We start from the raw sequence: 27,500 nt of genomic DNA on the forward strand, positions 1-27,500 counted from the left end.
TCTCAGCCCCGTAAGGCCAGCGCCACCTGCAGCTCGGCGACGGCGGCGGCCTCCAGCGGCCCGGATGACTGGAGCGCCCGGTCGCCACGGCAACGTGACTCTGACCCCTCCCACTCCGACCTCCCGACCCCCCCGTCGACAAACAACAAGCCCCCCTCCCCCCCAGGAGCCGCCCTCATCCTGAACAAACCCCCCTCCCCCTGCGCACCAGGTAACACACACACACACACACACACACACACACACACACACTCTCTGTCTCACTCTCTCACTCACTCTGTCTCTCACTCTCTGTCTCACTCTCTCTCGCTCTCTCACTCACTCTCTGTCTCACTCTCACTCTCTCACTCACTCTGTCTCTCACTCTCTGTCTCACTCTCTCACTCTCTCACTCACTCTCTGTCTCTCTCTCACTCACTTTCTGTCTCTCACTCTCTCTCACTCTCTCACTCACTTTCTGTCTCTCACTCTCTCTCACTCTCTCACTCACTCTCTGTCTCTCTCACTCACTCTCTCATGTGTGTGTGTGTGTGTGTGTGTAGGTCCCAGTAATCAGAGTCGTCATCATTTGGAGTACAGAGCCATCATGCAGGAGATGTCACCTACAGCGTTTGGTAAGATCTAACTACTTCTACTGCTAATACTACTACTACTACTGCTAATACTACTTCTACTGCTAATACTACTACTACTACTGCTAATACTACTTCTACTGCTAATACTACTACTACTACTTCTACTACTTCTAATACTACTTCTACCTCTACTACTGCTACTGCTAATTCTACTACTTCTACTACTACTACTGCTATGTTTATTACAGCAGTACTATTACTGTCATGTCTACTGCTAACTGTTACTGTTGCTCGTTACCCTGTTGTTTACAGTTCAACCTCAACAGGAAGGGGTGTGTGTGTGTGTGTGTGTGTGTGTGTGTGTGTGTGTGTGTGTGTGTGAGAGACCTGGTCTCTCTGGTCTGTGACCTGGTCTTTAATCTGGTCTGTGTGTTCCAGGTCTGACGGACTGGGAGGACGATGAGATCCTGGCCTCGGTTCTGGCCGTCTCTCAGCAGGAGTACCTGGACAGCATGAAACATCAGAGCTCCACCTCCATGCATCGAGAGAGAGAGCCGTCACCTGACAGCAGCTGATAGCAACACACACACACACACACACACACACACACACACACACACACACACACAATGACCCCCCCCGACCTCTGACCCTCAGACCAGGGAAGGAAATAAAACATCAAACAAAGAAATCCACACTTGTTTTTTTCAGCAGACATTTCAACTCATCCGCTCATCACTCGTCTCCTCGTTTCCTTTCCTCCTTTCCTCTCTTTCTCATACCTCCCATAACCCCCTCCTCTCAGCCAATAGTGATCCAGCATTACCCCCCCCCCCCCACACACACACACACACACACACACACACACACACACACTTTTCTCTTCCTGGTTACAACCCACATGGAGCTCGGTCTTAATGCTGATTTGGGATCAGTTGTGATTTAAGCTTTTATTTTGAAATTCACAGACATCAGTTTTAAATTTTAATATCTGTGTTTTGGTTCCGGTTAGCTCTGAGGCTATCAGGACCATTGGTTTCAATGAAGAATGCTAATCAGAACGGAAAAAGACGCCCAGTATTTTAGCAAGCTAGCTATCACCTCAAGTCTTACTATGTTTTAAAGCTAGTTCCTGCTAACACCGCTAACTGGTTAGCTTAGCTTACCTCATAGCGCTCACTGGTGGCCATTTTGTGTCGAGCAACGCACATTAGCTTTGCGTCGTCTGGGAAGTAAAATCATACTGTCAGCTCTGACTTCATGGTCTGTAACACCTCCTCTCTCCTGGTTGTCTTCATCCTCCTCTTCCTCACCACCATCATCATCGGACTTATTTAGCTGCATGTTTAATCGACCACGACCAATATCATCATAGAGAAAAAGCGACAAATTAAAAAAAAAAAGGAGATAAAATGTGAGAATTGTCATACTTATCCTCTTAATGATTGATTATTATTGTTGTTATTATTAATAATATAAGTTTGTTTTATTTTATTTTATCGTTTGGGATGAAAAGAACCTTTTTTTTTTTCTTGGAATAAAAAGAGGAAAAATGTTTCTGAAGAAAAATGTTTTGGAGATTTTTTATTTGTTTTTTATGACACAAACACACTTTGTTTATACTTATATATTTATATTTATATATATATATATATATATATATTTATATTTTTATATATATATATATTTATATTTATATATATATATATATTTATATTTATATATATATATATATATATATATTATTTACTACTTCACAACTTTAGTCCAGATAATTATCACAAATATTCATTAATTATGAGTGAATGATGAATGACTTATTTTCTCTATATTTAAATAATTATCAATAACAACAAACACTATTAATACTTTTACTACATTTATATACTTTTACTCAGTCCAGGTTTTGAATGCAGACGTTTTACTTCTAGTGGAGTACTATCACAGTGTGGTATTAGTACTTTTACTGCAGTTAAAGGTCAGAGTACTTCTTATTTTGACTTTCTTGTAAATTCTTGCACTGACACATTTATTTTGACCGGAACCGGAAACCGATCTGACCTGAATGTGCGCGAGAGAGAGAACGAGAAGAGCGCGTGGCACGTAGAGGAAACCGTTAGTTTATTTAGATACATCAGAGACTGTGTGTGTGTGTGTGTGTGTGTGTGTGTGTGTGTGTGTGTGTGTGTGTGTGTGTGTGTGTGTGTGTGTGTGTGTGTGTGTGTGTGCGTGCGCGTGCGTGCGTGTTTTAGGGAAACCGCCCTCCTCTTTCCCGTCATCATCTTCATCTTTTATTTGTTCGCCGCCCTAAATTCTACGAATTCCTCTCGCGGGGATTTGAATATTCATGAGTTTTTAAGCAGGAAACCCGCAGCTTGAATCTGATTGGCCGGGACGGTTTCAAAACATTGGGCACACGTCTCATCACTGATTGGACAGAGGAGGGCGGAGTGGGCGTGGTCTGACAGAAGCGTATAAACAGTAACGTAAGAGAGTGAAGTCTTGTTTCCTTCACCGTGTGAACGGTTCACAGCACAGAGCCTCGTTTACGGTCCGTGTATTTACCGGTTCGGTTTAGCGTGAAGCGGGAAACAGACAGTTTGAGACGTGAAGAACAAGGTTTAATAGCGACTGACGGCAGGATTTCAACCGACAACAGGATGGATTCTACCGGATACAACTGACGAGATGTTGGAGAAAAGAGCCGCGGAGCTTCAACCTGAGGAGGAAGTCAGAGCGAGACACGGTAATAAAATATGATTATAAAAGATATGATATTATGATAGAACTTATTATATGATTATAAAATATATTATGATAGAACTTATTATATTATTATTAAATATATTATATTATTATAAAATATATTATACTATGATAGAACTTATTATATTATTATAAAATATATTATATTATAAAATATATTATATTATGATAGAACTTATTATATTATTATAAAATATATTATATTATAAAATATATTATATTATGATAGAACTTATATTATTATAAAATATATTATATTATAAAATATATTATATTATGATAGAACTTATTATATTATTATTAAATATATTATATTATTATAAAATATATTATATTATTATAAAATATATTATATTATGATAGAACTTATTATATTATTATAAAATATATTATATTATAAAATATATTATGTTATGATAGAACTTATTATATTATTATAAAATATATTATATGATTATAAAATATATTATATTATGATAGAACTTATTATATGATTATAAAATATATTATATTATAAAATATATTATATTATAAAATATATTATATTATGATAGAACTTATTATATTATTATAAAATATATTATATGATTATAAAATATATTATATTATGATAGAACTTATTATATTATTATAAAATATATTATGTTATTTTAAAATATAAAATAAAACTTGTTTATTAAACGAAGCGGGTTAGAAGAGAGTGACGTCACTTTGTCTCCCTGCAGCTTTAAGAACTAACTCTTAATTAAGGTTAGCTTAGCTAGCTCGTTTAGCTAGGCTAATGATGTTCTCTCTCTAGTGAAGGAACCGTTCTGACTGATGTTCTCTCTCTCTAGTGAAGGAACCGTTCTGACTGATGTTCTCTCTCTCTAGTGAAGGAACCGTTCTGACTGATGTTCTCTCTCTCTAGTGAAGGAACCATTCTGACTGATGTTCTCTCTCTCTAGTGAAGGAACCGTTCTGACTGATGTTCTCTCTTTCTCTCTAGTGAAGGAACCGTTCTGCAGTCAGTATCGTTGTGGTTCTCTGCTCGGGAGCGGTGGTTTCGGTTCCGTGTTCTCAGGCCAGAGGTTCTCTGATGGACTGCAGGTCAGAGGACACATTCAGTCGGTTCTTCATGTTTAGTTTGTTTGTTTATGAGATAATATTAAAATAAACTTTATTTAAACAAAGTGCTTTACAAAATGAAATGGTCTGAGAGTCTTCACTTACTTTTCAAAAGAACACCATGATGAGTTTGAAGAAGTGAATACAGACCACAACATATAATATAAATAAATGATATTAACATAATAATCATAAACTTCTCTCTTTTGGTCCCTCCAGGTTGCCATCAAACAGATTTCCAGAGACAGAGTTCAGCAGTGGGCCAGACTGGTGAGTTTATTTGTTCTAAAGAAGAACAAAGTAAATCTATTAGTGGAGTCACATCACTGAGAACAGCTGAGGGCCAGCTCTGCCCTCTGCTGGACTGACAGGTGAACTACAGCTGTTAGTGGGGCCGGCCCCCTGTGATGTCACGGGTCAGTAAATGACGCTGCAGGATTTCCCCGTCAGTTACAAACTAATTTATTATTCATCAGAACTTTAGCTGGGACCCCCCCCCCAAACACACACACACACACACACACACACACACACACATAAAAACACCTGGAACACACCTGCAGGCGGTGGAGCAGGGCAAAAAAACCAAACATCTGAAGAAACCAAAGTGGAGTTTCTGTGTGAAATAAAAACACCTTCATGGCGTCTTATTGTTCTATTCATCAGAGAGACATTATTGTTGTTATTAACAGCTGAAAGTTACAAATTCATCTTCAAACTGAGCTGAAACTTTCAGTCTGTCGACAAAAAGTATTTCAATAAAGTTTTTTAAGCAAATATATCAAACATTTAGTGGGGTACATGAAAGTAAAGAAACTGTTGGTCTGATAAAATTAATTATAATCATTAATGAAAATACGTTTTAATAGCATTACGAAGGTTTTAATGTTATGGTTATTTAACTCTTTGTTGTATACATAAAACAACAAATGTGTATTTATAGACATGGATTATATACACAACATGTATATAAACTGTATTTATGAACGTATCTTTATATACACAACATAAACAGTAGTACATTAGTAATAATAGTATATAAACTGTATTTATGAACATATTATAAACAGTAGTACATTAGTAATAATAGTATATAAACTGTGTATTTATGAAGTACTCTGACCCTTCAGCCCGGTGAGGTCAGCCCCGTTCCCATGGAGATCGCTCTGCTACAGCGGCTGTCAGAGGTCGGAGGTCACAGGGGCGTCGTCCACCTGCTGGACTGGTTCCAGGTAGAGGGGGGGGGGGGCTTCCTGCTGGTGATGGAGCGCCCCCCCCAGAGCCAGGACCTGTTTGACTTCATCACCGAGAGAGGAGCGCTGACGGAACGCCTCGCACTCAGGTTCTACTCTCTTCTGTTCTTATCTCTGTGTGGTTCTGTTGTCTCTACTGGTCTACTCTCTTCTGTTCTACTCTCTGTGTGGTTCTGTTGTCTCTACTGGTCTACTCTCTTCTGTTCTACTCTCTGTGTGGTTCTGTTGTCTCTACTGGTCTACTCTCTTCTGTTCTACTCTCTGTGTGGTTCTGTTGTCTCTACTGGTCTACTCTCTTCTGTTCTACTCTCTGTGTGGTTCTGTTGTCTCTACTGGTCTACTCTCTTCTGTTCTACTCTCTGTGTGGTTCTGTTGTCTCTACTGGTCTACTCTCTTCTGTTCTACTCTGTGTGGTTCTGTTGTCTCTACTGGTCTACTCTCTTCTGTTCTACTCTCTGTGTGGTTCTGTTGTTAAAAGTTTTCCGTTGGGTTCCCCTCAGGTTCTTCCGTCAGGTGGTGGAGGCTGTGCGGTTCCTTCAGGCTCACGGCGTCGTGCACAGAGACATTAAGGACGAGAACCTGGTGGTGGACACGAGGACGCTGGAGGTGAAGCTCGTTGACTTTGGATCCGGAGCTCCTCTTAAAGAGACGGCGTACGGAGAGTTTGAAGGTACAGAGACCGTCAACCGTCACATCGTATCAATAAAGCTTTTGAATGAAAACATTGGAGATAAAATGATTGATGGAAACTATAACAGGAAGGTTTTTGATTATGAAAATGACTGTTAGTCCTCAGACTGTATTGATAACGGTCCTCCTCGTCTCCTTGTGTCCTCTTCTCCTCCTTCCTCAGGGACCCGGGTCTACAGCCCCCCCGAGTGGATCGAGTCTCAGTCCTACAAGGCGGTCTCCCTCACCGTCTGGTCTCTGGGCGTCTTGCTCTTCGACATGGTGTGTGGCGACATCCCGTTCGACCGCGACCAGGAGATCGTCACGGCCACGCCCATTTTCACCAGGAGGGTCTCCAAAGGTGAGTAGAGGCTCCGCCCACCCACTCTGACACCCCCCCATCACTGTGCAAACTGATTGGCTCAAATGTCCAGATGTTTTTAAACTAAAACCTCACATAAATGTGTCTTCCCAGAATGCCAGTCTCTGATTCGCTGGTGTCTGTCGTACCTTCCTGAGGAGCGACCGACTCTGGAGGAGATCCTGTCTCACCCCTGGATGGAGGGAGGACAGAAGGAGGAGGAGGAGGAGGAAGGAGGAGACCTGCAGGAGGACCACAGCTCTCTGCCAAACCAGTCCCTGTAACCACTGGATCAACCATGAGCGTACAGTAGACGTGACCCTGAACACACAAGGCTCTGGACAGACTAAACGTAACCCTGAACACACAAGGCTCTGGACAGACTAAACGTGACCCTGAACACACAAGGCTCTGGACAGACTAAACGTGACCCTGAACACACAAGGCTCTGGACAGACTAAACGTGACCCTGAACACACAAGGCTCTGGACAGACTAACCCTGAACACACAAGGCTCTGGACAGACTAAACGTAACCCTGAACACACAAGGCTCTGGACAGACTAAACGTAACCCTGAACACTCCAGGCTCTGGTCTCGTGACAGGAACTAGAAGCTCACTCTGGATTTAAAGGAGCAGATCGGCGGCGTCTTCTCGTTCTCTCCCACAGGAGGAAGTTATTCTCTGTTAACGGAGTGAAACGTGAAGCAAACACTGCTGTGATCCACTTAGAGATAAAATAATTGATTGAACTGTTTCTTTTATTGATCTGTCTGTGGATGCAGCAGGTTTGGTGTCTTCCTGGTTATTTGTTTGTTTGTTATGTAGTCACATCAGAGAACAAACACCTTTATTACCGTCCTCCGGTTAGTTTTCTACAAACGAGTCATTTACTAGAAAATATATTGTTGATATAAATCTGTTGGTTGAAGCAGGAAATAGTAATAATAATAAGTAATAATAATCCTGTGACTGCAGTGAAACTAGAACAGAAGCTGTTCTTGACTACAACAGGAAGTCCATTTGACGTTAGAACAAAGATATTTATTGTTGTCTTCCTGGTGCGTAGTGACTCGTTGATGTTTGGATGTGATGTCACCGTAAATACTTGTGTCTCATTGGCTGGTTCATGAGCAAAGTGGCTCGTTGGTCACTTGTTTCTGTTTTATTTACATTAAATAAGAATTTATGGATCGAAAATAAGATCCGACGTTTGAATTAAACAGTTTTTGTCACTTCATCACGTCGTGTCCTGACTTCTCTTTACCCACAATTCATAGTCTTCAAAACAAGAACGACGAGGGGCAACGAACCCATGAAGCACGTACGACGTTAAACTGTTAATGAACAAAGAGTGAATATATACATTATGATAAACTACATTATGTTATGTTACACTAGCAATAACTATTATTCTGTTGATCTCTTGGTGATAAATCATGTTGGGACTTCTCCATGTGGTCTGAATAAAGGAAAGTTGCCATGTGCTTAGAACAAAGACTTGGGCCTGCTTGTTCTGCAGAGCAGTCAAAAGCCTGATTTGAGTTCAGGATTACACCAAATCCCCGGGAAATGTTTTCACACCTACCTGCGAATTCTGAGTTTTGGTTGGCCGAAAATCAGCGCTGAGATCCCATTGGACAAGGGCCGGAGACGCCGCAGTTCTACGATCGCTGGACGAATAACAGCCCCGTTCTCTTCCCGTTAACGTCGACATCTTGCCGGCTATAAGGAAGAGGAATACTCTTCATTTCTAAAGAAACTCTCAGCCACATAAGAGAGTTTACTTTCTCACAACTAGGAGCTCTGCAACCCTGAGTTTAACCAAGAAACTCAGAAGGACCACGTCGACCGCTACGAAGTCATCTCACCATAAGAGGCTTAGTGTGTCTGGGCAGATTTAGGTCATAGTGTGTTTATTACCTTGATTTCTTTGTTTAAGTTACTGTATCGTTATAACGTGGTGTTGCGTATGCTCAATAATGATAAGATCAATAATGTGTAGATGACTGTGTTGAGGCTGGTGATCGTGATCTCATCAGTAAACAACCAGAACGGCCGGCTGGACTTAAGTTCGTCAGCCGGACTTCTGTGTGATAGTCACAATCTCCGTATTTTACCGCAGTGAGGATCTGCTTTGTTTTGAGGATTCTTTTGTTTTGTTTCCTCTTCCTTACATCAGTCACTGTGAGTAAGGTTGGGAGCTGTACTTTTTAAAAGCAACCAGAGCCGTGGCGTAGTCTGAGTCTCCATCTGTATTTCACACCTTCACCTTCACTCTGATGTGTAACAGTACTTTGACTGTTGACATTGTGAGTGAAGACTAATTATGAGACTTAGTTTATAGTTTGGTTATTGGTCCCTGTTCACAGGGTGGCGCCCCGTTATTGTTAATAATTGTTAATAATCTTACTGACATTAATAATTCTATTGATGTCAATAATTTAGTTTTTCATATGTGCTGATAACTCAAACACGCTCCTGATAGATCCTCACAGTCTGGAACAGAAACCTTTACACACAAAGCTCTTTTAGATTTATGTTCATCATTTAAACATGAAGATCATGTTCACAATCACAATCAGCTTTATTGGCCATGTGTGTGTACGCATACGTGGAATCTGACTCTGGTTTACACATTGCTCTCATCGTACATACATGGAATATACAAATAAACAAGAATACTAGATGAACAAGGACATTAAAGACAACAGAGTAGAACAGAGACGCTCATAAACACACGACAATACAAAGAGGATCTGTGTGAGCTCACAAACACACCCACACACTTCTATGAACTCAGCTGATTTCCTGTAAATGAAGAGGGGCGGAGCTACAGTGATCAACTGATCCAGGTCCACGAGAACAGGAAAAGAACCCTGAAGTGTTTGTCACAAAGTTCAGACTCCATTTTGAGTCCCAGAGCAGAAGGAGAGAAGCTGAAGGCTGAGGCAGGGTGAGTGTTAATCCAACATTTGACTGTTTTACTGTCAAAGTGTGTGAGTCACTTTCTCCCTGTGGACTGTAGAGGACACACATGTTAGAGAGAGTGTGTGTGTGTGTGTGTGTGTGTGTGTGTGTGTGTGTGTGTGTGTGTGTGTGTGTGTGTGTGTGTGTGTGTGTGTGTGTGTGTGTGTGTGTGTGTGTGTGTGTGTTACTTTGTAATGATTGCCAGAAGTCTGCCTGCTATGTACAGCTAATGTGAATGGGGAACCTGTGGGTTACGTTCCTTCACCTATATAAAGTACTGTCATCTTATTAGTTGCCAGTATTTTTAACACAGGATATAAATAGGATCTGTTGTTGTTATTGTTGTAGTTGTGTTGACCGGTGTTTTGTATAAATTGTGTCGGGGGGAAGTGGCGCGAGGGAAGATTGTGAACGCACACTGGAGGAAGCGAGCTCCGTTCAGTGGACTCAGGAGAGCACCGTTTGCCGGCGATTGCTCAGCCACGGATCCGAATCAAGACTTTAAGGGATTATCAGGCTGGAGTCTTCGCTGGGAACGGCACAGAGGGCCACCATCGGGACGAGCTGTGGTGAGGTAGCGCGGGTTCGGTGGATACAGGGACCGCGGCGTCTCGCCACGCATCCGCCGGTTTTTAGGCTCGTTCGAGATGAACTGCGCCTCGCCTGGAAAGCAGACGAGAGCAGGCGGAAGAGAAGGGGGCGGGGACAAAAAGCTGCGTTCAAGTCGGACCGTTTCCAGCCGCCTGCTTCTTCTTCTTCTTCTGTTTTTTTTATGGCGGTTGGTAAACAGCTTTCGGGTGCATTACCTCCACCACTGATCTGGAGTGTGGACTAAGGACTCTAATACGACAACCGAACGAAAATAAATACTGTACATATATACACACATACATATACCTATATGTGTGTGTAAATAAATAAAGATATGTATATACAAATATATATATATAGACAAATACAAAAGTAATTTTTTTTTCTCACATTCTATTCATTAGTCTGGTTGACTCTAAATATTCCAGAAAGAGTTTCCAACATTTGTCACTAAAGCTTTTCTTTAGTACATTAATGATCCTCCTCTCCATCTCTCTGACTCGTACAGTTATACTATATAATATATGTTATATATATATTATATACATTACCTCTGACAGGACAATAAAACATGGTCCACACTTTCTTCTTCTTCACAAAATTCACATTTATTATGCTTTCTAATAACATAGAGGGAAGTGTTCAGACCAGTATGACCATTCCTTAGTCTAGTCATAATCGTCTCCTCTTTCCTAGTTCGTCCACTAGATCCTGCACTCTTAACCAATGGTTTATTTTAACAGATATCTTCCTTTACTCCCTTTATTCCATTCGTTCTGACGTATCTTCTTGATTTGTCCCTTAATCACCACTTTATCTTCTGACTTACTTATATTTACATGAACATTATGTCTTCCACTCTTCAAAGCCCTTTTTGCTGCTTTATCCACCTTCTCCTTCCAACATGGACCCACACTAAACTAACACACTCCCTCATTTGATGGATTCTGAATAGTGATCGTAATATTTCAAACAGTAAATCCTCTCTGCTTCTGGAGGGGCAACATGTCAAACTCGTTAGTGCTGCACATGAGTCTGATGCAATTACTACTCTCTCTGTCCTGATGTCCTCTACCCACTGAAAGACAATGACTATGTCCATCATCTCACATGTAAACACAGATACAACAGCACTGAGTCTCTTCCCACACTCATAATGGATTTCTGGGATTCCTGCTGCTGTTCTACCAGTTTGAGGGTCTTTAGATCCATCTGTATCAATCTGTATTTAATTGTAGTAATTCTTCCTGATGTATGACTTGAAGATCTTACAGTTTCCCCCACATTCATCTCTCATCAGTTCAAGGAGGGCGAGATCAATGTCAGGCTGTGGCAGTAACCAAGGAGGAACAGCTGGACCACAGCTGGAGAATAACTCCTATCATCCAGTAAAGCTAACTCACTAGCCTTCTCCTTCACAACCCAACCAGAGCTCTTTGTTGGCCTGTTTTCATGCTCCCAGCATGGCTCAATAGTACTTATTGTTGGATGGTTGTTGTCCTTGTAAACTGACCCAATATGTCATCATGATCTGGATTCTTCTCAACTCCAACGGCATCTCCTCCAATTCTACCTGCAATGCTGGCACAGATGTGGTTTTAAAGACTCCACTACATATTCTTCATGCTTGCATTACATCCAGTTTTCAAACAAGGTTTTAGACGCCGACACAGCCGTAGTCTCAAACTGATCTCAGGCGACTGTGGCTAAGTGGAGAGCAGGGCCGTTCTTCAGAGGATCGGCGGTTCGATCCCCGGCTCTGGTCGCATGTTGAGCAAGACACTTAACCCCAAAATTGCTCCCGTAGCTTCTATGCTGTAGAAATGTGCTGAGTCGCATTAGATAATAGCGTCTGCTAAATGACTGTAATGATCTTATCAGACCCATATATATATATATATATATATATATATATATATATATATATATATATATATATATATATATATAGCTTTCAAAACAGACCTGTGAGCTCCTCATTACATTTGAAACCTTTTTACATTTATTTACCGTTTTATTCCAGGGGAGCCTAGCATCAAACCATATTCCTAAACATGTGTACCAGTCTATCCTTTTCATCTCCTTAACATATACAATTATAAAGTGAACCAGAACTCCAGTTTTAGGCAAATTATAAAACTAAAAACAGTAGAATAATCAAGGAATGTAATTTAAAACAATTTTTATTATTTCATAAAAAGGATGTCATTGTGGTGAAACATGGTTTTCATGATTCAATAACTGCTCCCTATATGGTTAAAGAGTTCTTTAGAATTCGGTTAAGAATCATTTTCATTATTCTTCTTCTGGGTTGGTTCCACAAATACCCCATTAGTTGAGGAGGTGGTTCCTCTGGACAGAGCTCTGACTTCAGAAGTCATTTCAGGCTCTCAAGAGGACAAGAGGAGGAATCTGATCTACAGCGTTTCAAGGCTGAATATAATCACTGATATTTGTCAGTTTGAGTCTCTTCTTTGCTAACTAGGACCTTATGACTACAATGGGACCACACTACATGAACAGACAGCAAACCACACCACCTGTCTGTGACAGCGTTCTGTCTGTGGACTCTGTCTCACCTGGAGTCATGTAGGGGTGAGCAGACAGATTCAACATTTCAACACATCTCCATCCCTTCTGTTCCCTGGTCACTACACATGTGTCTCATCACACGCTGTGGCCTACAGGGGAAGCACGGATGGATGGATGGATGGATGGATGGATGTCACATTCCCATTGTTAGACCACAATGCAACAGTCCCACAGCCTATTATACCAGGAAACCATTCTACCATCATTGTTAATGGATGGACACATTCAGTGCTCTGACTGAACAAATGCTGACCTCAGGTTGGATGTAGGCTTTCTCAATAAATATATTGATTTACAGATGCTAAATAAATAACCTCATATTATTATTATTATTATTATTATTATTATTATCAGCCACATCATTGCACAAAATGAGACTGTTGGCCAACAATCTAGCGTTAAGTATTACAATTAATTACACAAAATTAGGATTTTCTACAAAACGTGTTGTTTGTTGTCAAATCTAAGAGCCAATCAGCTCTTTGATCCGAAGACAGCCAGACGTTTCCCATCATGCACTGGGGTCCCGCAGTCGGTGGAGAGAAACTGCAGCGCCTGGCTCTAAAACCTGCGGCCCCTCGCTCTCGTGAGGTTAACGTTGCCCACGTTTTCATGACGTCACAGCAAGGCGGACGCAAATCTACCCGGCATGCATTGTGCGCCAATCGCTGGTGATCGATTCTGCGCCCGCCTGGCTTATGTCGAACGAACCTATTGACTTTGCCTCGGCGGATTGTTTTTTTTGTCATCGGACTAGTTTTCGTTACTTAAAGGAACTTTCTGAACTAATGGGATTCGGGCTTTGTGGTGATCGTTTGTAAATGTTTACTTTATTGTGCCGAAGTACGGCGGGAGCCTCACGGTTATTTTAGTTTTGTTGTTTGTATGCCGAGTGAATTTTGAGTTATATTAATATATTGTTTTACATTTACCTCGCCGTGTGGTTTCTTTGGTGTCTGGTGTGGTCTATCCTTATAGGGAATACTAGGGAGATCATAGTCAGCGTGTTTTTCTACCCTCCACCAGGTTATTCAGGCAGATATAGACTCTGTAAACCAACCAATTCAGATCCGCCCGTGCCCTTAATTTTAGCCTTTGTACTTTTCCCTTTTTCGGTTTATATAATGAGGTGAATTGTTACAACTTCCTGTTCTCTGTCTTGATTCTTGTGTTGCTCTCTCACACTCAGTGTTTCTGTTTTACTCTCAGACTGACTTCAGATCAGAAGATGAGGGGTTGTGAGGAGGAAGAGGAGGACAGAGCAGAGTCTCTAGTCTCCGGCTGTCTGTCTATGAAGAGTGATTGGTCCAAAGATGTTATTCTGAACTTCAGTAAAGAACCTGGACCCTCAGACACACAGTAAGAGAACTTCTACTAACTCATTCATAGGAGTCATGTTCAGTTCCTGCACCTCTGACAATGTGTTCTGTAGATTCAGAGGTTGTGAGTTGAGTTTGAGGTTCTTCCTCTTAGTATCAGTGACAGCTGTCAGTCACCTAGAGAAGCTGTAATGTAATCTAAGAGGATTAATACAAACTTTAAGAGCTTCTAAATATCTGCAGCAACAGTAGTTTGTGTCTTCAGATCTACTTTAATGTCTTTGTTGTTCTCAAAGATCCATTCTGAATAAAATCATCTTGATGTTTGCAGAGTTCAGTCCAGACAGAGAGCAGAGTCTCCAGGATCTATCTGTCTGTCTATGGAGAGTGATCGGTCCAGAGGTGAACCTCCAAACTTCAGTACTGAACCTGGACCCTCAGACACACAGTAAGAGAGTGTTTTTACTGTGAGCTGAACTGATGAAGATGATGCATTGAGGATGAAGACTAAATGTTCTGCTCAAAGATTAATCTTCCTGATGCAGAACTTTTAGTGCAGATACTGATTCAAACTAAGATGGATCTTTGTCTGCGTTCTATAGCCACAAACTACTGAAGTTTGTTTCTGGAACTGAACACCTGAGAACCTCCACTTCACCATTTACACTTCATGAACACACTCACATGTTTCTGACCAAACTCTGAAGTCATGTTCAGACTGTGAAGAATGTGCTTCAAACGTGTAAATCATGTCTCATATCTGACTGCAGTCAGCTGTTCAGACCTACCAGCTGCTTCTTGAATCAGTTCACATCATAACTGAGCAACATGTGAGAAAAAGCATCACCTTCATTCTGTGTGTTGATGTTTGACTTTGTTCTTTAAATAACTACTTGAGTCAAATATGGAGAAGAAAGATGAAGCTCAAAGGTTCACTTACTGCAGATTCAGAGCTTTCAGTGTGAAGCTTTAAATCTTCAGTAAGTGGACCTTTGAGTTTAGACTCTCTCCTCCATATATTGATCCTGAAGGTCCAGAACAAACATCCATGACTAGTTCTGATGAAAAGTTCTCTGATGACTAAAACAAGACAGGAAATGGTCGACTGAACATTTGGACCTCTTCTGTTTCCATCAAGTTTGAATTGATCCTTCATTTGATAGTTGACAGTAGAACGTGACAGAAAACAGACATGAAGAAGGAAAGTGTGTGGACTTGAACCTGAGACTCCACTGTTACATGCTGTGTGTTAGACTGTTGGTCCACCACAACATGTAGACCTCTTCTGACCTCAGTTCAAACAGAACCAACTCAAGCTGAGCTGATCAGAGACTCTGTGACACAGTGAAGGACAAGATCAGCTCTCTTTAATGGAGGACTTTTACTGTGAAGGAGCTACAGGAAGTGTTCAGTTAGTTATAAACAAACTACAGACAGATCACTAAATGTTTCATCAGCTGATCAGAGTTTATGAAAGCAGGAGAGTTTAAATAAAAGAACATCTTCAAACAGAACAGTAACTCTTTAACTGATCTCTGTGAACATCTGAGCTTCTACTCACTTTAGTCCACATCTGGATCTGTTTCATCAACAACCAACAAATCACTTTAAATATATTGAAATGTCTCCACAGAAAGAGGAAGAGGAGTCATGATTGGGAGGAGGAGCTGAAGTCCAGATCCAGAACCAGAGCTGGACTGCAGACAGCCAGTGAGACCAGAAGTGTACAAAGTAAGACTGTCTTCATGTCTGGAAACAGGACGTGTTGTTTTCATACTGAGACACTTGTTTCACTAAGGTCTCATTGATTCATGATAGACCTGCGCAAATAAACACATTCTAAGTTTAGTGTTTCTATATTCTCAGTGACTTCAAGAATAATGAGCTCAAGTTAAAGGAGCTGTATTTAACATTCAGATTGTATATTAATAGTTATATATTAATATCTCATCATCAACTATCATCTCTGTAAAGATATAGAGGAGTAAAGTCTACCTGAGCAGAGAATGAAGTCTGTGTTGTTATCAGAGCTTCTCTTTGTTCAGAGCCGGCCGACCGCGTACATGTTAGTGCATGTGAGCGTAGATGTTAGTGCATGTGAGCGTAGATGTTAGTGCATGTGAGTGTACCTTTAGTGCATGTGAGCGTACCTTTAGTGCATGTGAGCGTACATGTTAGTGCATGTGAGCGTAGATGTTAGTGCATGTGAGCGTACATGTTAGTGCATGTGAGCGTACCTTTAGTGCATGTGAGCGTACCTTTAGTGCATGTGAGTGTACCTTTAGTGCATGTGAGCGTACATGTTTGTGCATGTGAGCGTACATGTTAGTGCATGTGAGCGTACATGTTAGTGCATGTGAGCGTACCTTTAGTGCATGTGAGTGTACCTTTAGTGCATGTGAGCGTACATGTTAGTGCATGTGAGCGTATATGTTAGTGCATGTGAGCGTACTTTTAGTGCATGTGAGCGTACCTTTAGTGCATGTGAGCGTACATGTTAGTGCATGTGAGCGTACTTTTAGTGCATGTGAGTGTGCATGTGAGCGTACATGTTAGTGCATGTGAGCGTACCTTTAGTGCATGTGAGCGTACTTTTAGTGCATGTGAGTGTACATGTTAGTGCATGTGAGCGTACCTTTAGTGCATGTGAGCGTACTTTTAGTGCATGTGAGTGTACATGTTAGTGCATGTGAGCGTACCTTTAGTGCATGTGAGCGTACTTTTAGTGCATGTGAGCGTACCTTTAGTGCATGTGAGCGTACATGTTAGTGCATGTGAGCATACCTTTAGTGCATGTGAGCGTACATGTTAGTGCATGTGAGTGTACATGTTAGTGCATGTGAGTGTACCTTTAGTGCATGTGAGCGTACCTTTAGTGCATGTGAGCGTACATGTTAGTGCATGTGAGCGTACCTTTAGTGCATGTGAGCGTACCTTTAGTGCACGTGAGCGTACATGTTAGTGCATGTGAGCTACATGAGAGTTAATGGTGTAACGGATGTCACATCATGGACCCAAACACAGAGAGACGGGAGCAGAAGGATGAATGAATGAATTTAATAACCAAAGAATCCAAAACAACAAAACGTACTGAACAGCCGTGGTGGACCATCAGGGCCAGCTAAGCCTTCTCTGCCGGCCTAAACAGAAGCACAAAGTCAGAGCTATTTTATAATTTAATAATGTTTCATAAATACACTACATGTATGATAATTATTTTTTATTTTTTAAATAATGAACTAAAAACAATTGGATGCTTCTACTAGTTTATTCCAAGTTCTGAGGCGTTGACAGGTTTATGGTTTATTCTCTTCTTGAGCAGGACGGTTGAACACAGCAGAACGTCGTCACCTGTGAGGATTTGATTCCTCAGCTGAGGAGAAATTGTAGCTGCAGGTGGAAAGAATGACTCCAGTAGGAGGACTGCATTACCCAGCGTTCTAAGCGGCATGATGTCCATGGAGAACGCACCGGCTTCGGTAGTAGCGCACCGTAGATGTCCCAGAATCCATCTCTCTAAGAGAGGACTGGATGTTGGTGAGAGAGGCGAGGACCGGGTCCTTCTCCTGAATGTCGACGTCAGGACGGAGTCTTGCTCTTTGTTAGCCGGGGTGCTAGCGTCAGTGGATGCAGAGACATTAGCGATGGCAGCGGAGAGAGGACAGTTCTTCTTTCGTTGGAGGAGCGACAGGAGGAACTACGCTTGATTTAACATTTGCAACGAGAAACAAGAAGTTCTCTGTGACTAGCTGTGTAGCACGGCTCTCTTCGGCCCTTCCATCTGAGCGTTCCTCGTCATCTTGGGTTTCAAAGATGAACTCCTCTTCGATTGGTCCTCATCTTCCGGCTCGAGATGAGACGTGATGAGCGTGAATCTCCCGAAGCGTTGATGTCAAAGCTTTGCCAGCTGTACGGCTGTAACAGCGTAGATGTAGAAAGGCCCAGTGAGGAGGAGTCGTGCTTAAATGAGGGTGGGCTGTGATTGGTGTGTGGTCGATTAGAGGCGATGGTTCTATTGGCTGGCTGTCAGCTGGTTACATGAACTAACGATGCTTCATGTTGAGTGTCAGGATGGAGCCCCAGTGGCTGAGTCTGGTCTGTTGAGAGGGGGGGGGCTACACTTTGATGACACGTTATCAGCTGTGAGCGAACCCAGACTGGGCTCTAGAAAGACTTTCTTTGTGTTCAAACACAAGAAAACATTCAAAGTCTCTCATGTAAACATGTTAATACATCAACCATGTGTTGATTGTTCTTATTGTTCTTATTTCCTGTTTTGTTGAGCTGTAGCTGACAAAGTTAAAGTCCTTCTGTTGAAAGTCCAGTTATGAACGACGTGGATCAAACATTTGTGTTTTGGTTGTTAAATACATTCCTCCTCACATTTATTTCATATTTCCATCAAATACAGACCAGGGCCGTATGTGTAGTGAACATCAACGGAAAGATGAGGAAAACTCAAATGTCATAATAACAACTATGATAAATCTCAACTGATGAACTTCTTCCAGAAACTGCTCTCATGACCCCGAGGTCACTCGCGGTTGGACTGTCAGTTTACTACGTTTCTGACTCCACATGTGGTCCAGAACTGTAGCAGTGATCCAGCAGAAGACTGGGATTAGACACATGATGTGGAGGCTCCTGGATGTCTTGATGTGTGAGATGATTCTGCTGGACAGCTCTTCATCACTGAATCTCTTCCTGAAGTACTCGTCCTTCTGGGGGTCAGTGAAGCCTCGTACTTCTGTTACCCTGTCAACACGTGAAGGAGGGATCTGATTGGCTGCTGCAGGTCTGGAAGTTATCCAGACGAGAGCAGAGTGAAGCAGATTCCCCTCGATGAGGTTGGTCAGCAGCACGCTGACCAACGCCTTCTGTGTGACATCAGACACGACCTTCTTCTTCTTCTTAAAATCCAGTGAAAGTCTGGTTTCATCCAGACCATCAAAGATGAACACAACTTTACAGACAGAGAGCTCCTCTGCTGTGATCTTCTGTAATGTTGGATGGAAAACATGGAGCAGCTTGAGAAGACTGTACTGCTCATCTTTGATCAAGTTCAGCTCCCTGAACGAAAGCAGAACCACCAGACTGACATCTTGGTTCTCCAAACCCTCGGCCCAGTCCAGAGTGAACTTCTGCACCGAGAAGGTTTTTCCAACGCCGGCGACGCCGTTTGTCAGAACAACTCTGATGCGTCTCTGTTGGTCAGCTGAGGCTTTAAAGATGTCGTGGCACTTGATCGGAGTGTCATGGAGGCTCTTCTTCTTGGAAGCTGTCTCAAGCTGCCTCACCTCATGTTGGGTATTAACCTCTTCACTCTGTCCCTCTGTGATGTAGAGCTCAGTGTAGATCCTGTTGAGGAGGGTTCCACTTCCTGGTTCATCACTTCCTTCAGTCACACATTCACATCTCTTCTTCAGACTGATCTTATGTTCATCTAAAACCTCCTGCAGACCACTATCTGCTGAAACAGAGAAACCAGAGAACATATCAAGAAGTAAAGGTTAGAAAGTCATCATCACTTCCTGAAGTCAGAAAGAACTTCAAAGTGATTCTTAAATGTTGTGTTAATAGTTTTTATGACTAAAGGAAGTTTGTGGACAAAGCTCTTATCTCTGTGACTGTGTGTCGTGTTCATGTGTGATTGACAGCAGACGAGTCTCATCTAAACAGCTCACTGTGGCTGTTCCTCCTCCTGGAAGATTTGAAACGGATCCACCAATCAAACACTGCTCAGTGTGTTCATGTCCTATTGTGTTCACCTGCTTTTATGGAACAGCAGCACTAACAAACAGCAGCATATCTCACGGACCAATACACTGCATTTCCTGTAGCTACTTCACAATAAAAGCCTTCTGCTGGTAGACAACTCTTATTTGAAGCAGAAGCAGCAGAACATGTTGAGTTTTCATCAGCAGGAAGTGAACTCAGCTTTGAGATGAATAAAACAATCAGTAAACAGCAGAATCAGGCTGATATCTGAAGGTACAAACGAGGACTCATGAGTCAAAGTAACTTTCAGTTAGAAGCTACAAAAGAAGTGAGTCTCTCTCTCTCTGGTCACCAGCACAGACAGTGTCGATCCCGTCAGTGTAGCTACAGACAGGTTCTGGTTTGAGGGAGGAGACCGTCTCTGTCATGGTGCTGGGATTTCACATGGTCGGTTTCCCGTTTTATTTTGAAAGATCACTTTACTTCCTGTCTTTGTAATGTTCTGCCCTGCCTGGATTTGTTCCACCTGTGTCAGTCTCACCTGTTTCATGAGTTAAAGCTGCTAAATAAAGAATTCAGAGCGTTTCTGTTGACTCCGCACGGCTCTCAACATGGCTGACGGCTGAGCCGGCGGCTAGCAGCTAACGGTGCTAACAGTTCAAACAGTGTTTCCCTGAGGTGTAACGGGGGGGGGGCTACACTTTGATGACACGTTATCAGCTGTGAGCGAACCCAGACTGGGCTCTAGAAAGACTTTCTTTGTGTTCAAACACAAGAAAACATTCAAAGTCTCTCATGTAAACATGTTAATACATCAACCATGTGTTGATTGTTCTTATTGTTCTTATTTCCTGTTTTGTTGAGCTGTAGCTGACAAAGTTAAAGTCCTTCTGTTGAAAGTCCAGTTATGAACGACGTGGATCAAACATTTGTGTTTTGGTTGTTAAATACATTCCTCCTCACATTTATTTCATATTTCCATCAAATACAGACCAGGGCCGTATGTGTAGTGAACATCAACGGAAAGATGAGGAAAACTCAAATGTCATAATAACAACTATGATAAATCTCAACTGATGAACTTCTTCCAGAAACTGCTCTCATGACCCCGAGGTCACTCGCGGTTGGACTGTCAATCAGACAGCCAATCAGATCCCTCCTTCACGTGTTGACAGGGTAACAGAAGTACGAGGCTTCACTGACCCCCAGAAGGACGAGTACTTCAGGAAGAGATTCAGTGATGAAGAGCTGTCCAGCAGAATCATCTCACACATCAAGACATCCAGGAGCCTCCACATCATGTGTCTAATCCCAGTCTTCTGCTGGATCACTGCTACAGTTCTGGACCACATGTGGACTACAGACCAGAGAGGAGAGCTGCCCAAGACCCTGACTGACATGTACTCACACTTCCTGCTGGTCCAGACAAAGAGGAAGAAGCAGAAGTACCATGAAGGACATGAGACGAGTCCTCAGGAGCTGACGGAGGCTGACAGGGAAGTTCTTCTGAGGCTGGGGAGGCTGGCGTTTGAACATCTGGAGAAAGGAAACATCATGTTCTACCAAGAAGACCTGGAGCAGTGTGGTCTTGATGTCACGGAGGCCTCGTTGTTCTCAGGAGTTTGTACAGAGATCTTCAAAAGAGAGAGCGTGATCTTCCAGAAAACAGTCTACTGCTTTGTTCATCTGAGTGTTCAAGAGTTTCTGGCTGCAGTCTACATGTTCCACTGTTTCACAAACAGGAAGACAGAGGTACTGAAGGCTTTTCTGAAGAAAGACCATGCTTATTCATCTCTGGATGTCTTCCTCAGTGGAGCAATGATGAAATCCAGGAGGAGTAAAAATGGCCACCTGGACCTGTTTGTCCGTTTCCTTCATGGCCTCTCTCTGGAGTCCAACCAGAGACTCTTAGGAGGTCTGCTGGGTCAGACAGATAACAGTTCAGAAACCATCCAGAGAGCCATCAAGAACCTGAAGGAGATGAAGACTCAAATCTCTCCTGACAGAAGCATCAACATCTTCCACTGTCTGATGGAGATTAACGACCTCTCAGTACATCAGGAGATCCAAGAGTTCCTGAAGTCAGAGAACAGATCAGAGAAGAGACTCTCAGTGATCCACTGCTCAGCTCTGTCCTACATGCTGCAGATGTCAGAGGAGGTTCTGGATGAGTTTGACCTGACGAAGTACAAGACATCAAAGGAGGGAAAACAGAGACTGATTCCAGCTGTGAGGAACTGCAGAAAGGCTGTGTAAGTCCAGATGTGATTAACTTTATGAAGATGTCCTAAAGTTAATAAAGTTTATATTACAACATTAAGTAGTACATTTTCACTTCACAGTTTATTGTTCAGTTTGCTTTGCTGAAAAAATAATAGCAATAAAAAAAAAAAATCAATTTCCAAAAAGATTGGACTTTAGATTGCTTTCACACATATTAACTGCATTACATTCTTGAATATATTTAAACTGAACTTCAAATGTTAAAATTGAAGTTAGGAACAGTGCAACAACTTACATTTTTGAAACTGAATTAATGTGCAAGAAAATAAAAAGTCCTACCGATAGACTAATGATCAAAGACAAGATGTTACTCAGTGCTTTCTCTGCATAGATCACATTCATATTCCTACATGTAAATTGTTTTCTGAAATATTCATTTGTAAATAAAATTTATTTTAAGTGCAAACAACGTATATTTCCCCACATTTAACAGCAGGTTCTCTCAAACAAGAAAATAACATATCCAGCAATGATTGCTGTGGATTTACTTTGTTCTGATTGTTTCAATAAAAGCTTTTTGTGACACAATTTAGTTTACCCAACTCTTAGGTTCTTTAAAACTTTGATTTGTATTTGGTCTTCATTGCCTCCAGTATTTTAAGACACACAACACACTGGGGTCTCTCTTCTTGGCCGACCATAGTGCTTGTAAAGCCCAGGGACAGATATGCCTCCTTATCTGTGGCTTGGTGATGAAGCCACGCCCCCCGTAGTTCTACTGAAGTAGACAATAAGAGCACACCAAACGAGAAGCGACTTTATGCTCGACGAGATTACATACGAAGTCAATGCAAAGATGAAGATGAGGCAAATGACTCGACGCTAATAACACGAGTGGAACATCAGTCAGGATGTCTCTCTAACAGTTTCCATTGTTGCATCATCTGTTTCTTATTCTGACTCTGATCAGGAGTACATTAAACCAAGATTGTCTGATTGACTCATCTTTACTATTCAGTGAGTACAGAAGCATGTAAGATGACAGATTGATAAATGAAATCTCTTAAAGGTTATCATCAATAAACCACAGAACGCTTCATGACTGAGCTTTAGGGCCTCACTTCCTGCTCTCGCTCTGCTGGAGGTAGAGGTGTGAGATAGTATCAGAGTTCAGCTGCAGTACACAGCACTACCACAGTTTCACTATGTTTCTATTTAATTCATCTTTCATTTGATAAGTCAATTCATGATTTCATTCTTTGAGGAAATGGATAGAGAGGAAGGTTTGGATGAGGTGTGTCTCACACATTTTAGGTGGATCCCTCAACAGAAGATGAAGAGTCTGCAGGAATGATAGTTATTGTTTCATGTGAAACACAGTGAGATAAGATCAGCTGAACCACTGATGTGAAGAGACAATGTTCATCAAAACAGGAAGCAGGAAGTAAATGACAAGTGTCCTCTTTCATAATAATATTTTGTAATATTTGTGTCATGACAGACTTTCTGGCTGTGAACTCTCAGAGACTCACTGTGAAGTTGTGGCCTCAGCTCTGAGCTCCAACCCCTCCCATCTGAGAGAGCTGGACCTGAGGAGTCTGAACTTCAACCTGGAGGATTCAGGAGTGAAGCTGTTGTTTGCTGGACTGGAGAGTCCACACTGTCGACTGGAGACTCTGAGGTCAGTTCACTGACTGTAAGGTTTCTGTAAGGAAAACAAAAGCTGAATATTTGTTGGAGTAACAGAAAGTAGAGAAGTGAAGTGATTGACAGGAGAGTTTTTAGCTTCCACAGACACTCACTGTGGTCCATCAGTCAGTGAAGGTGATGTCAGTCTGATGAGGCTGTAGAGTGTGTGAGGGAGATGAAGGAGGAGGATGAAGATCTGATGACTGCAGATACAAACTCTGTGTAAACAGAGAGAGAATGACTTGAATGCAAAGCTGAATAAAGGTGAAGTTGTGAACTGTGGTGATCTTCATGATATCAGAAGCTGATGAGGCTGCTACAGAGACAACCACACTGTGGTGAGATTAAAGCAGAGCTCAGAGTAATAAGCAGCAGCCTAACACAGGCCCAAACGTCTCCACAGAGCAGGCTTTAGAACATAAGGCTCTGTTGTAATTATAGAAGCAGACGTCAGCTGAGACCAGTCATAGTGGAAGTGGCTCTTCAACAAGTGATGATTATGAATGACATCATCAGACTATAGATGTTTAAGGTTCAAACTTGTTTCCAAGTTCTTGTTGACAGCAGGTCTAACTGTGGTTCTGTTCTCATGTTTTGTCTCATTATCTGAACCTTTAGGTTGCAACAAAGACACATGTTGTTCTTAAAGGACCGGTTCATATTGGTTCAGGTCTTTCTCAATACAATACTCACGTGTCCAAATGTCCATTCAAGAGTTCTTGGTGTCTGTAGTCTGTCCATACTGTCTGTGATGTTCAGGATTAAATCCACAGTCTAGTTCTGAGTAGAAATGACTTGTAAAGTTGATCTGAACTAATCTGAGGCTTCACATGTATCAAGTCAGTTGTGTTTGACAGTGGCTGTATTTGAAACCTCATACTATACTAGCAGTTTGTACTGATGTCACCAACATGTAGCATGTAGCATGTAGCATGCTAAGAAAAGCTGAATCTACAGTCTGACAGAAATACCTGGATGTTTAACTGAGTCAGAAAGAATCTCCAGTTTACCTCGTCTTCTGTATCCCACAATGCAAAGCGCTGGACCGACACAGTCTATGGTCACAATTACAGTGTCCAAAAACATCAAGTTTATTTTACAATCTTTGTTCTGTTTCATCACTAAATTCACTGATGAGAACTTTTGAGACATAAATCAACTGTAGATTTAATATATTGTCAGTTGAATTGATGGTGAATCGATTATTTGTTCCAACGTTTTTGGAGTCGAGAAGCTCCACAAACTGACGACAGCTAACTAGCTCCTCCCGGGGCTGCTAGCTAGCTAACCAGCCGTCCAATCGGCTCACAGAGCGACTGTCAGCTGACTGGAGCAGGAGAGTGGTTTCCTCTGGAGCTCTCTCAAGAGGCAAGAGGCTTTTATTTCCCTGTTGATGCTCTGATTAAATATCACAGCACACATGTTCATCATTGGATCATGGGAACCTGTGGTTCTCTGTCTTTATGGATTGAAAAGCTCCACAAGCGTCTGCGGACGAAGCTCGCCGGCCAGCCGTCCAATCGGCTCACAGACGGCTACAGAGCAGCAGGAAGTGGTGAGGAAGAGACGAGAGGAAGAAATACAACATGAGCCTTTAACACGAGCTTCAAACTGACTCAAACTAATACTCTCTCTCATGTTTGAGGGAAATCACTCCACTGATGTGTTGCTGGAGATGAAAAATCACTGCGAGAACATTTGAGTGATGTTTTATATTTACAGTACTTGTAAAGGAGTCTCACGATCTCACAAAACATCAGTACGCTTCACCATAGTCCGGCTGGGGTCCGCTACAGTTAGAGCTTGGCCCTCACCGATCTGACGACTTGCTGCCTCCGTGACGGAGGGTCTTCACGGCTACCTGCTGCTACTGCTACGTCGCCACATGCTGTCCACATGGATTCACCTGTGCTGTTACTACTTTGGACGCTATATTCCAATATCTTTGAGTATTGTGTTAACATGGTACTTACCTGAATATTTACAGTCATTTGAGTATATGCACACGAACGCAACTGTGTTACTTTCTACTGTTGATCTGATGTTATAAGTTCATGCTGTTTATTGCAAGGGTTTTATAATATCTGTTTAAATGTTTTTCTATCTACTAAATTATTTGAGAAATTTAGTTTATGATGTCAGAGTCAGGCAGCGTTAAGGAGACTGAGGAACTTTAAGATTTGCAGAGTGAGCTCCTCTCACTGACAGATGTATCTGAGAGACCCTTTCTGAAAGATAATCTTGACAAAAATGATGACCATCCTGAAGGTCCTCTACCCTCTGGATGTGCACGGAAGCCTACAGAGAAAATGCTCGTGCTGCAAGGTGAAGAAGCCCAGAGAAAGGAAAAAAGGCTGCTCTCCATGTAGAGTATGGTCAATGGAAGCTCAATGTACGTAAGGCAAGAGATCAGCTGAAGACGTACATGATGGAGAGCGAGCTCTGGTTCATTAAGATAACATAATGAACATGTATTTCGAGATTCGAGATCTCGCCACACCTTCCACTGACGTGAGAAGACAAGTGGATACGTGTGAATCAGTTACTATGGAAATTGTCAGTATCGCCTATAGTAATTGATGAAGAAGGTGAGTTTAATGAGGACCAGGAAAGACGCTTCATGAACTGCTTCACCGTGAATGTGCAAAGTCTGTCTACGGATCTGCTGCTTCTTCTATAAGTCACAGCAAATCTGAACACCACTCCATAACTTCATCCACGGCAGCTAAGCGTGTGGATGCAGCTGCTGAACTTGCAGTGAAGGAAGCAAATTATAAGATGATGGTAGCAGAAGAAAGGCAAAGGGAAGTGGAACATGGTGCTCCCAAGTGAGTGTGTTTCTGGCCTTTGTGTCAGAGGATACAGTTCATCCATTCATGTTGAACTTCCAGTTGCCTACACAAAAGACTGCATACCTATAAACCGTGCTCACATTCCCTCTTGTGAGAAGGCTAAACAATGGAGCCACCTCAGAGAAATAGCTGACAAAATCCAACCACTAAAGGACTGTGAAGTAGGACTTCTGATAGGCTACAACTGTTCCAGAGCAATGGCACCAAGACGAGTCATTCTAGGAGGAGATGAGGAACCCTATGCTGTACGGACGGATTTAGGATGGTCTATTGTGGGGCGCTCCTCACAGAGTCATGATTCACTGAGCACAAGTGGCTTGTGTCACAGAATCACCGTTAAAGAGCTACCTCTGGTAACACCTGCAGATGCTATTCGCATTCTACGATCTGACTTCAAGGATGGCAGTGAAGACTGTAAAACAGTGTCACAAGACAACATCACCTTTCTCAACAAGCTAGATGAGATCATACGGAAAATGCACATGGCCACTAAGAAATGCCTCTGCCTTTCAAAGGCAGACCCAGTTTACCTGAGAACAAAGATTCAGCCATGATACGCCTCAACCACCTGAAAAGGAAATTGCAACGGAACGAAAGGTATAGGGAACAGTATGTCAAATTCATGGAAGAGGTAATCGAAAGAGGGCAGACAGAGCAGGTCGTAGATGGTGGGAGCGAAGGTGAGAGATGGTACGTTCCACATCACGGCATTTATCATGCAGGAAAGCTGGATCGACTTAACGTCAGCCTCAAGGACCAGCCTGCAACACGCCGCGGCGTTCTGTCGACAGTGTACGATCCTCTGAGATTTGTGG

The 27,500-nt window shown here is 42.1% G+C and overlaps 4 protein-coding genes across 6 annotated transcripts in view; 3 read left to right on the top strand and 1 right to left on the bottom strand.

Moving 5' to 3' along the window:
* otud5a (OTU deubiquitinase 5a) overlaps positions 1–1,266 on the top strand; it is a 14,058-nt gene extending 12,792 nt beyond the window's left edge. For both annotated transcript variants that reach the window (XM_068732110.1, XM_068732111.1), the window contains exons 7-9: positions 7–211; positions 543–614; positions 1,014–1,266. In XM_068732110.1, coding sequence (XP_068588211.1) covers positions 7–211; positions 543–614; positions 1,014–1,150 — 414 coding nt within the window. In that variant the 3' untranslated portion in view covers positions 1,151–1,266. The remainder of the gene's footprint in view (positions 1–6; positions 212–542; positions 615–1,013) is intronic.
* A 1,803-nt stretch (positions 1,267–3,069) lies between these two features.
* pim2 (Pim-2 proto-oncogene, serine/threonine kinase) lies at positions 3,070–7,971 on the top strand. The gene is made up of 7 exons (XM_068732114.1): positions 3,070–3,321; positions 4,330–4,430; positions 4,668–4,718; positions 5,579–5,790; positions 6,202–6,371; positions 6,555–6,731; positions 6,846–7,971. The coding sequence occupies exons 1-7, from the start codon at positions 3,264–3,266 to the stop codon at positions 7,013–7,015; spliced, it is 939 nt and encodes a 312-aa protein (XP_068588215.1). The 5' UTR covers positions 3,070–3,263; the 3' UTR covers positions 7,016–7,971.
* Positions 7,972–9,654: 1,683 nt separating this feature from the next.
* The window catches only part of LOC137888675 (NACHT, LRR and PYD domains-containing protein 12-like), a 26,025-nt gene continuing 8,179 nt past the window's right edge, over positions 9,655–27,500 (top strand). Inside the window, exons 1-4 of one of the 2 annotated variants that reach the window (XM_068732107.1) lie at positions 9,655–9,687; positions 15,837–15,934; positions 21,097–22,173; positions 23,646–23,825. In XM_068732107.1, the coding sequence (XP_068588208.1) occupies positions 21,221–22,173; positions 23,646–23,825 (1,133 nt within the window). In that variant the 5' untranslated portion in view covers positions 9,655–9,687; positions 15,837–15,934; positions 21,097–21,220. The remainder of the gene's footprint in view (positions 9,688–15,836; positions 15,935–21,096; positions 22,174–23,645; positions 23,826–27,500) is intronic. The other variant, XM_068732108.1, reaches the window with a different exon arrangement.
* On the bottom strand, positions 18,724–20,349 carry LOC137888688 (protein NLRC3-like). Its single transcript, XM_068732124.1, has 2 exons — positions 20,274–20,349; positions 18,724–19,673 (listed from the first exon to the last, which is right to left on the bottom strand). Exons 1-2 carry the CDS (start codon positions 20,347–20,349, stop codon positions 18,724–18,726), a joined length of 1,026 nt encoding a protein of 341 aa, XP_068588225.1.

Source organism: Cebidichthys violaceus, unplaced genomic scaffold, assembly GCF_023349555.1.
Source record: "Cebidichthys violaceus isolate CVI_PGR_0920_01 unplaced genomic scaffold, fCebVio1.0.p SCAF_57, whole genome shotgun sequence".
NCBI lineage: Eukaryota > Metazoa > Chordata > Actinopteri > Perciformes > Stichaeidae > Cebidichthys > Cebidichthys violaceus.